The following is a 10,371-nucleotide window of genomic DNA, read 5'->3' on the forward strand; positions in this document are numbered from 1 at the left end:
TGTGTGGATAAAATCATGATTTTTATTGACCACTCTTCATCCTCTATACTTTTTTGGTAAAATGTAGAGAAGGGACACCTCAGAAGCACCCAGCTAGCTCCACATTTTGATACGCTGGCTGTACTTCTCGCACGTGACACTAGGTGGCGGCATTGTCTAACAGATAATCACACCCAACGGTCAGCACGCAGACTGGTACGTACGTACACCTTGGACTTTTTGATAGGTTGGAGGTTTTGGCAGGACACCGCAAAAGACATTTCACATAAAGGATTCAGAACAAAACACGCTGACAGTCTGACATGCTGCACTAGCCATGACACCCCTAACTGTAACTATATTGTCACACGACTCACAGCCAGTACTCTGCTCATGCGTGAGAGCTTCTTCCGCCAGTCCATTGACGTCACCTCCTGGACGTCGGGATCTCTTGGTTGTGTGAACGTCGGGGGAGGACAGGAGGATGAATGGCGGTCAGTGCGCAGGCGCGGAGCGGTTCCAGTACCTGCAGGCTCTGGTCACAGAGTTCCAGGATACGGACAGTATAGGTGAGGGGGGGCTTGTCTGGTCCCGGGGCCCCTGAATGCTGCACACACTGACTGGGAGCCTGTGTATGAATGGTTACAGGGCCCATGCTGGCTGCTTTTATGTTATCACATCTTCACAAAAATTGTGTTAGGTTGATATAGTATAAGCCCTCGTTCACGGTTTCAAATCCAGTGGTGGCTGGTGGTATATCTTTTTTTTGGGGGGGGGCAACCCCAGTTGGTGGGGGGAACACCCGCCTCCTGCCCCCTCGTTGGTCGGCCCCGCACTTACCCCACTGCCTCTCCTCCCTGCGTCAACCAGATCTCCTCTCCGTTCGTCCAGTCGGGTGACGGGTCTCAGGACCTGCTTCCTGATTGGCCGGGAGCAGAATCAGGAAGACAATAGCGAATATTCATTCGCTATTGTCACACATGTGGGTATGCTCTGCACCCCTTTTTTGAAGCCTATTAGAGCCTTTGGTTCTAATCACATGCTTAAAAAAAACAAACCCCATTGCAATCCATATGTCTGGCTCGCCGCTTTTAGATTAGGGGGCCGGACTCATTTATAGGGACTTATGAATGTGTCCTGCATTACGGACCGCCACTGGTCAAATTGTAAGTCGCAGCCTATTGCCAGCAATGGCACTGTTCCAATTGGTGCCACACCGACTTTGCAAAAGTAGTTCCTGCGTTACTTTTGCCGATTTCAGGTGGGACTTCAATAAACATCTGTGCATGAAGCCGCACAGATGTCTTTCAAGTTGTACCCAAAGTCGCATGGACATGCTGCTTTGAAATTGTGCGGCTTCAGATGCAGTGGCAGCTGGTGGTATATTTTATGGCGAGCTAACCTGGTATCTTCCAGTCAGTTTGAACCCACAGCCCTTGCCCATCCCTCCTCTACTGAATAACATAGAAATGAGGAGGTTACGCCCACCCACAGGTCCATGATGTGCTAATCAGAAAATATGCTTGTGTTGGAACAACCTCACTACTACTTTACCTATGGAAGCCAAAACTAGAAACATTTGCGTTCTGTTTTGTTTTTGACCACATTTTATGCTGTATGTATATAAAGATTTATGTGAACGTACACATACATACTGCGCAAATGGACTGCTGCTTAGTGACTTCAGGGCCTACATGTAAAAATTAACAATGTATATGCAGTGCAGGTGCAGAATGACCTCAGTCTGCTCCACCGCCACTGATTACACGCTAATAATTTTATACCTGTCCATCTGTTTTTGAACGGGCTGAAAAAGTACCCCAGCAGACCTGCTAGGCTCTATATACGTGTGTGTCTAGCCCAGGGGCAGACTGACCATTGAGCCACTCGGGCACTGCCTGAGGGCCCTGGGCCACTAGGGGGCCCCATCAGGGTTGCCAGCCTCAGTAAAACCAGGGACAGTATGTATAAATCTGTGTTTTTTTTTTTTACATCTGTCTGTGTATACTGTGTGATTGTATACTGTGTGGCCCCATAATCTCTGATTGCCCGGGGGCCACATAATCTCCTATTGCCCGGGGGCCCCATGAGTTGTCAGTCCGCCCCTGGTCTAGTCTGTCATTGCACTGTGCGGGCTCAGCGGCCAGAGCTATCTGCACACAGCTGTCATTCCCAGATGCAGGAATCCACAGATTCTTGTCGCTAGGATTTGTAGCGTGTGTAAATTCCTGTGTGAAATAGAGCATTTTTTTCTAGTGCACCACATCTCACATCTGTGTTTTGGAGCACTAGTACACAGGTGCCATTGGGTGCTATATAAAATGAATGGGCCCACAATGCTGTGCGGTTCACGCATTTCTTTGAAGTGCAGTAACGCCTGGAAAAATGCACAGTACACAAGGTGTTAATCCAGCCTAAGCTCATCTGTTCACCAAACACAGCCACAAAGGCAAGATAATTCTTGTTGGGCAGTATATTAGTGCTCGGACAAACACACTTAAGCCTCGTACACATGATCGGATTTTCCGACAGGAAATGTGTGATGGCAGGCTGTTGGCGGAAAATCAGACCGTACGTATGCTCCATCGGACTATTGTTGGCGGATTTTCCACAGACAAATGTTGAATGGCAGGTTTGAAAATTTTCCACGGACAAATGTCTGTTGTCGGATTTTCCGAGCGTGTGTACACAAGTCCTTTGGACAAAAGTCCAAAGTACAAACACGCATGCTCGAAAGCAAGGACGAGCCAGAATTGGTTAGTCTTGTAAACTAGCGTTCGTAATGGAGACTTAACATTCGTGACGTGGCAAATTATGAAATCTCGAAATGCAGCGCACATTCTCTTCTTCTTTAATGGGATAATAATGAAGCTGCTTTGCTGGTGATACTGATGGAGTTATTACAAACACATTTTCAAAGGCTCTTTTTTTTTTTCTAGTGATATCAAGGATAATATTATTATGCTTTTTTTTCTTGGGCAAGTTACCACAGCACCATTATCCCGTAGAGTTTTATATCAAAGATACAACTATGTTGGTGTCCCTTGTCAATTTTACATTACATTGTATTTTTTTATATGTAAATGCCTACTCCCAAAATGTCATTTAAAGTAAAACACATAGCCAAGTATTATTCTACACAATTTTTTTATTGTGCATTAATAAAAGAAATAAAATTAGACATGCTATCTGCCATTAGAACTTAACCAAAAAGTGCATTCTATGCATCCAAAAATATAACAAATCAAATCATTATTATTCAACCAAAAAATAAAATAAAGGTCTCATGCATGTGTCCTGCTTCTTAATATAGGGGGTCAACAATGCCAAGAGTTGGTGAAAGCAGGGGTCCGTCATCCGGAGATAATTCCGAAAACATCTGGATTATTCTCCTGGAGCTCCCGCAGCAAAGGCATATGACATAATTGGTCCCGATTAATAAAACAACCAATTTTTGGTTCAAGAAATTCTCCTCCTCCTGTTTCTGGACTGGACTTGGGTCAAAGCAATAACTCCAAGGCAAATAATAAATTACATGTTATCTCCTCCGATTCCGCAACATGTCTGGTTGGCGAACGGCCAAAACGAACTGAAAAGCGCAAAATGAAAAGCGCAAATCAACACTCAAACTTCTACTAACACGAAATTAGCAGAAGGAGCCCAAAGGGTGGCACTAAAGAGCTGAAAAACCACATAGTACGTCACTACGTTCGTGTTTGTTGGCCAAAGTTCCTTGCCGCTTGTATGCAAAACAAAATCCAGGCACACGCCTTCGGACAAAAGTCTGAGGTTTTGTCTGCGGAAAATCCGATCGTGTGTACAAGGCTTTAGAACGAATTTTAATGGTTCAAAAATGTCAGGCAAAATGGTCAGCCCTCACGCATGTTTACTTCATCAAATCTGGCCCTCTTTGAAAAATGTTTGGACACCCCTGCTTTAAAGTAAGGATTGTGCAAACAAAAATTGGTAGCCTACCAATATTAGAATCTGCCATCCGGCTTTCATTCACTTAATTGGGATTTTGCATTCCCAGTCTATAGGGTTGTAAGATTGAAGGTCAGCTGCAGGTCACATTAATCTGGCAAAGAATTCCAAATGATCACAGAAGTGTCTCATATTAGTGGCTTCCACACAAGCCCATCAATACAGATCTTTTAGGGCTCATTCACACTAGAACATTGTGCGGGAAACTCATGTTTCATGTGCGTTTCTGCTGCGGTTGTCAATATATTCCTATCAAAACCCCAAACGCAGATCTGAAATGCAGTGCGTTTGCCTGCATCAGATTGCATGAATTGCAGTACCATATGATTTGGTGCACTGCGTTTTTGAAAAGTGCATGCACTACTTTTTGTGCAATCCAGTGCAATTTCAGCACATTCAGATTATTTCCAGGAACACAAACCACATCCCTGTGCACTTCAGGTGAACCGGCCCTAAAACTGAAGTAACCTCTGTTTTAAAAAAAAAAAAAAAAAAAAAAAAGGCTGACACTTTATGACAGAAGAGACTCAGTATGTCTCTTCTATCATAAATGCTTCTTACTTGCCAGCATTTTTTTTTTATTTCTACACATGCACAGCTGAGTGTACAGTCTCAGCACCATCCTATGCCGAGATGTAGTAACTTGAAAGTGCGCACGTGTCATCCTGGCCTATCAAGATGGCTGAGGGCTCCAAACCTGGAAGAAGACTGAGTGAAGATGGAAATGCTGGTCACGAAAGGCACCACGAGCACTGTAGCGTAAGGGATTACTTTGCTAGGTAAATGTGCCACAATGTGCAAATATGCTGTGCAAACTTGCAGTGACTTAGATAGCGATAAAGTTTTAAGTGGCAAGGCAGCTAAAATGGAGGTGAATGGCAGCCTATAAGACTGGATCTCCGTTAGCATTTAAAGATAGCATTTAGCATAGTACACCATTCCGCCATTGTCAGAACGCTTTCCTGTTGACTCAAATTATGTTTAGGTCATGTCTGGTAATTGATTACATTGCGTCCCTCCAGGAACTCTTCTCTACACATGAGCACTGGAAGCTATGCTCCTCCTGCATTCTGCTCAGTTGTAGACTGCTTATTTTGGCCCTTTCATTGCTTGTCTTTTTATCTGTATGTATAGTGCAGGAAGGGCAGGCTCAATCCCAGTTTGGATGGAAGTTCTGCCTTTTAACCTACTTATTCCCTACATTTCGCCCTCAGAAGGTGAGACATGTAAGGTCAGGAGCTGACAGATCAGGCACTCTGAGACTTCAGGGTGACCTCTGCATTATTATATTCTGTTTTAGTTAAATATGCCAACTAAAGTTTCACTTCATATTTTTTTGAAGATCTCAACAACCATGGTTTAGTTACTTTTACTGTTTTGTCTGTTGCTTTGCAGTTCATATCTTCTATTTTTGTTCTACAGAAGCCAAAGAACAGGTCCTGGCAAACCTAGCAAACTTCTCCTATGACCCAAAGAACTTCTCTGACCTGCAGAAGCTGCAAGTTCCAGATTTGTTTCTGGACATGTTGACTGAAGACAATGAAAATCTGGTGGAGTTTGGAATAGGTACGTTTTGGTCCCAGGTACTATTTTAAAGCTGTGGGAAACTTGAAAATCTTCTCTTGCAGTGGGGCTGCATCCACACTGCAATGTTTAATGGTTCATTTAGTCTAGGGGAAGTAAACACCTTTATTTATTTGATCTGCCTCTGCCCTGGCAGACGGTGCTCACCCATGTTCTGGTGTTGGACTGTCCCTTGGCATCCTCACATCCAATGCAGGGCTGTGGTCCCTGCACGGGTCCCTGATGACATTAGAATCTGACACTGCTGGAGCTTGGATGAGAAGGGCGCTGAGGGGACCAGCCTGGCACCGCAGAGGATTAAGTAATTAAGACAAAAGAGGGGGTTTTGGGAACATAAATGAGACACATGATGCCATGCATCTCCATCCCTAAACTTGGTACATAGAGAGGGGTTTTGGGACTTTAGATGAGGTGTGTATGATGGGACTCAACAAGTGGAACAAGGTATTATGGATGTGTTTGTTGTCTAAAACACACAGCAATAACATGCAGCAGTGGATACATAGAGTATAGTAAACACATGGACAGCATATTGCAAACCATAAACATGTAAATATCAACTTGTACATAACATTGTTAAAAAGTAAACCGATTAAGTAAGTAAATCTTTTCTATGCCCCCTAGACCTAAATGAGGAATTAACCTTCAAAGTGTAGGCTGAGCCCCACTACAAAGGAGAACTTTTACATTTCCTGGAGTTTAAAACAACTTTGTGAGAGCAGCTATTTGTCCAAGCACTGTTTTAAACCTATATCCAGACTCATCAGCTCCCTGCCGTGATCAGTGCTAGAACTGCTGGCTGTCCAGTGCAAAACCCTGTAATTGAATTGATCAGTTCCTGGACTTGTGATTCTGCTACACGTAAATCACTCCATAGCAGGGCACTGCCACACAATGGGGTGAGATTTACTAAAACTAAAGAGTGTAAAATCAGGTGCAGCTCTGCATAGAAACCAATCAGCTTCCAGGTTATTTTGTCAAGGCTTAATTGAACAAGCTGAAGTTAGCAGCGGTTTGGCTACCATGCACAGCTACACCAGATTTTGTACTCTACAGTTTTAGTAAATCAACCCCAATGCTTCTGCACTGTTTTTAACCACTTGCCGACCAGCCGCTGTCATTATAATGCGGCAGGTCGTCACGTTCAAGCAAATCGCTGTATTTGTATGTCGGGCCTCTAAATAGCTCTAGCAAGCACGCGAGCCCGCTGCACGGCGGGGGACCCGATCCGCGCGGCCGTGATGTCCGCTGGCCAAGCGAGCCAGAACTAGTTAGGAACAGCTATCTGTCTCCTCCTCTAGTCAGTCCCATCCCCATACAATTAGAAACACACAGGAGGGAACACATTTAACCCCTTGATCGCCCCCTAGTGTTAACCTCTTCCCTACCAGTGACATTTACACAGTAATCAGTGCATTTTTATAGCACTGATCGCTGTATAAATGTCAATGGCCCCAAAAATGTGTCAAAGTGTTACTTTTAAAAAATAAATAATAAAATGCCATAAATCTGTTCATTATTTTATAGACGCTATAACTTTTGCGCAAACCAATCAATTTACGCTTATTGCGATTTTTACCACAAATATGTAGAATATATATTGGCCTAAACTGATGAAGAAATATATTTTTTCTTTATTTTTTTTGGGGATATTTATTACAGTAAAAAGTATATAAAATATTGTTTTTTTTTTCCAAATTGTCACTCTTTATTTGTTTATAGTGAAAAAAACAAAACATAGAGGTGATCAAATACCACCAAAAGAAAGCTCTATTTGTGGGAAAAAAAGGACGTCAGTTTTGTTTGGGTACAGCGTCCCACGAGCAATTGTCAGTTAAAGCGACGCAGTGCCGTATTGCAAAAAATTGGCCTGGTCATTAAGGGGGAAATTCTTCCGGTCCTTAAGTGGTTAAAGTGCCATCACAGCATTTCCTATCAGCCCAGCTACAACTTTTTTTTATAACCAATTGATATTTTTTGCTTTCCTTTTAAGGTGGCATCTGTAACCTGTGTCTGGACAAATCCATGAAGAATCACATATTGTCCTCGGGAGGTCTAAGCCTTATTATTAACTGTTTGTCCAGCTGCCGTGAAGAGACTGTTCTTTCTGCCATAACAACACTCATGTACCTGTGTACAACTGCTTCTAGAGCTGAAATCATTACTCCTCCTGTTGTAGAGTGCATGGTCCGCTTCTCTTTGTCAGACAATCGTAGATTTAGCAATTTGGCTAAAATCTTTCTGGAGGATTACTGCACTGAACAGCAAGTGGAAGAAGCAAGGTCTCTGAGCCAACACACTGTGCTGGGAATACCCCTTCCCAAAGACTGACCCTGGGACTGAGATTTCATATAATGTGCAAGTAGTGCAAAACTTTTTATATATTTGAGTGTACAAAGAAAGCATATTGTAAATAATAAATTATCTGAATTTCTTAGGTGACACATTTTGTTTCACAAAAGACTTCAGCTTTTTACGGCTTTATAATTTAGGCTACATTGGACTCGCTCACAATACAGGAGGATCATGGGAACTGTTCCTGTTTCAAACACAGAACTATTGCATTGGTAACTACAAACTCCATGCAAATCCTATTATTTGGTTTCCATCATAAGTAGAAAAAAAGGGGTGTACCCTATTTTAGAATAGTGAGCAAAGCCAGGCAATCATTCTTTTAACCCTTTTACTTTTTTTCTTTTACTGCCAGAGCTGTTTTTGCGCGCGCGGCCTGAAGATTGCATAAACCCCCAAAACAGTTAATCTGGTTGAAAAAAAACACAAGTTCATCCAGTTCAACCAACATTATATGTTTTCTGAAAGCACACACCCTAGAGATCAAAATAGTGGTAATTCCAATTTTTAATTTCACACGATATTACCACAAAAGTTCATTCTAAGGCTCACAAATTCAATAAATTCCCCAATGTTTGGTAACATATAAAAGATGAGGTTGCACCAAGTAAATAGATACCCAACATGCTAAACCTTGTGTGGCCGTGAAATGGTGACAAACTTTAGTACCCTATATTTTCATTGGCTGACATTTTAAAAGCCCCCTATAGGTCATCAGTTTAGCCCTACAGAGAAGTTTAGCTCCCACTCACAGCAATATGAAACGTGTATGTATTGCAATCAACATTTTCATGCGTAGGTGCCCCTAACGTATGCATTTACGTTCGTATGTGTGACAATTTAAAGCTGAACTCCAACTTTCTTTTCATTAGAACTAGATGGAATGATCAATCCCAGCATGGATCATAGCTCTGTACCATACTACGGATCGCCTGATATTCTGGGTTTAGTTTTGCCTTTGTGTCCTGCGTATACACTGTATAACCTGCTGATAGACTCTGTCCCTTCCACAGACACTTCCCGTAGCAGCTAGAGTTTTTAACACACCCCTTTTGTAGTCTTGCAGACTTTGTAAATGATGTACAGTGAAGGGAAAAAATTTATTTGATCCCCCGCTGATTTTGTACATTTGCCCACTGACAAAGAAATGATCAGTCTATAATTTTAATGGTAGGTTTATTTTAACAGTGAGAGACAGATTAACAACAAAAATATCCAGAAAATGGGTATTAAGGTGAATAGGATGCGTAGGATGCATTAACCACTTGCCGACCGCCTCACGCCAGTGTACGTCGGCAGAATGGCACGGGCAGGCAGTATCACGTACCTGTACGTGATCTGCCTCCCGCGGGCGGGGGGTCCAATCGGACCCCCCCGGTGCCTGAGGCGGTCGGCTTTGGTCTGGGAGTGATGAGAGGCGAGGGGGAGACCATCCATTTGTGGCCCCCCCCCCTCGCGATCGCTCCCAGCCAATCACGTTCTTCCTCTGCTGCTGTATGCTAAACAGCAGCAAAGGAAACTAGAAAAGCTACAATTTCTGGGGAAATTGTGTGAAGTGTTCTTACCTCCACCAGTAGTCTACAAGCCTTATCAAGCCTAGCAGATGAAGGTATGACCACATGCATTTGGGGGGTCTCAGCATCTTGACATAGAATGGAGGTAAAGGTGTGCTATCTGTTTGATGATAATCAGTATTTACATTCACTGTTTCCTGGCAACGCTCATGCCCTGTTTATGCTTCACAACCACTGCTCAATACATACACAGGATCATGATAGTTGTAATAACTGTGCAGTACTTCAAACGGTTGTATTTTAAAAACTATAAATCCTACAGCGAAGATCTTTATATTGTGAGAATCACAAGACCCAGACCTAGATTTTGATGCATAGTATGTCTCTGAAATATTAAAAATGAAGGCACAGTCGCAGTTTAGATATTGCCCTGCAAATTTGGAGGGGGCTAGAGTAGAGTTTCAATGAATGTCAATGAACGGCGTGAGTTACAAACAAATGGTCATATTGTGAAAACTATCAGGACTATGGCTTAGCCGTGGACATGTTTAGTGGCAGCAGGGATAGCTGAACGTTTTGATATAAGATTTGTGTAGGTGGGCTTGAAAATGAGGAGTGGTGGCAGTTTAGAAATCATGTCCTGATTTTTCTGCTTTTGTCACCTCCCAATCTAGTTTTGAACATTTCCCCATTCATTCCTATGGGACCAATTTCGCCGCAAAAACGACGATTAAAGGGGTTGTAAAGGTAATTTTTTTTTTATTTAAAATAACAAACATGTTATACTTACCTTCACTGTGCAGCTCGTTCTGCACAGAGTGGCCCCGAACCTGGTCTTCTGGGGTCCCTCGGCGGCTGTTTCAGCTCCTCCCCGCAAGCATTTACCACCTTAATGCGAGCTCCCTCGCATGGTGGTGAGTGCTTGCGGGCGCGCTCCCGTGATACAGCCGGCGGCTAT

General features: G+C 43.1%; 1 protein-coding gene across 1 annotated transcript; it reads left to right on the forward strand.

The window, feature by feature from the left end:
* The first annotated feature begins 362 nt into the window (after window positions 1–362).
* LOC141113210 (armadillo repeat-containing protein 7-like) lies at window positions 363–7,991 on the forward strand. The gene is made up of 3 exons (XM_073606184.1): window positions 363–548; window positions 5,386–5,529; window positions 7,541–7,991. The coding sequence occupies exons 1-3, from the start codon at window positions 464–466 to the stop codon at window positions 7,876–7,878; spliced, it is 567 nt and encodes a 188-aa protein (XP_073462285.1). The 5' UTR covers window positions 363–463; the 3' UTR covers window positions 7,879–7,991.
* Window positions 7,992–10,371: the final 2,380 nt, after the last annotated feature.

This window comes from Aquarana catesbeiana, linkage group LG12, assembly GCF_042186555.1.
Source record: "Aquarana catesbeiana isolate 2022-GZ linkage group LG12, ASM4218655v1, whole genome shotgun sequence".
Taxonomy (NCBI): Eukaryota; Metazoa; Chordata; class Amphibia; order Anura; family Ranidae; genus Aquarana; species Aquarana catesbeiana.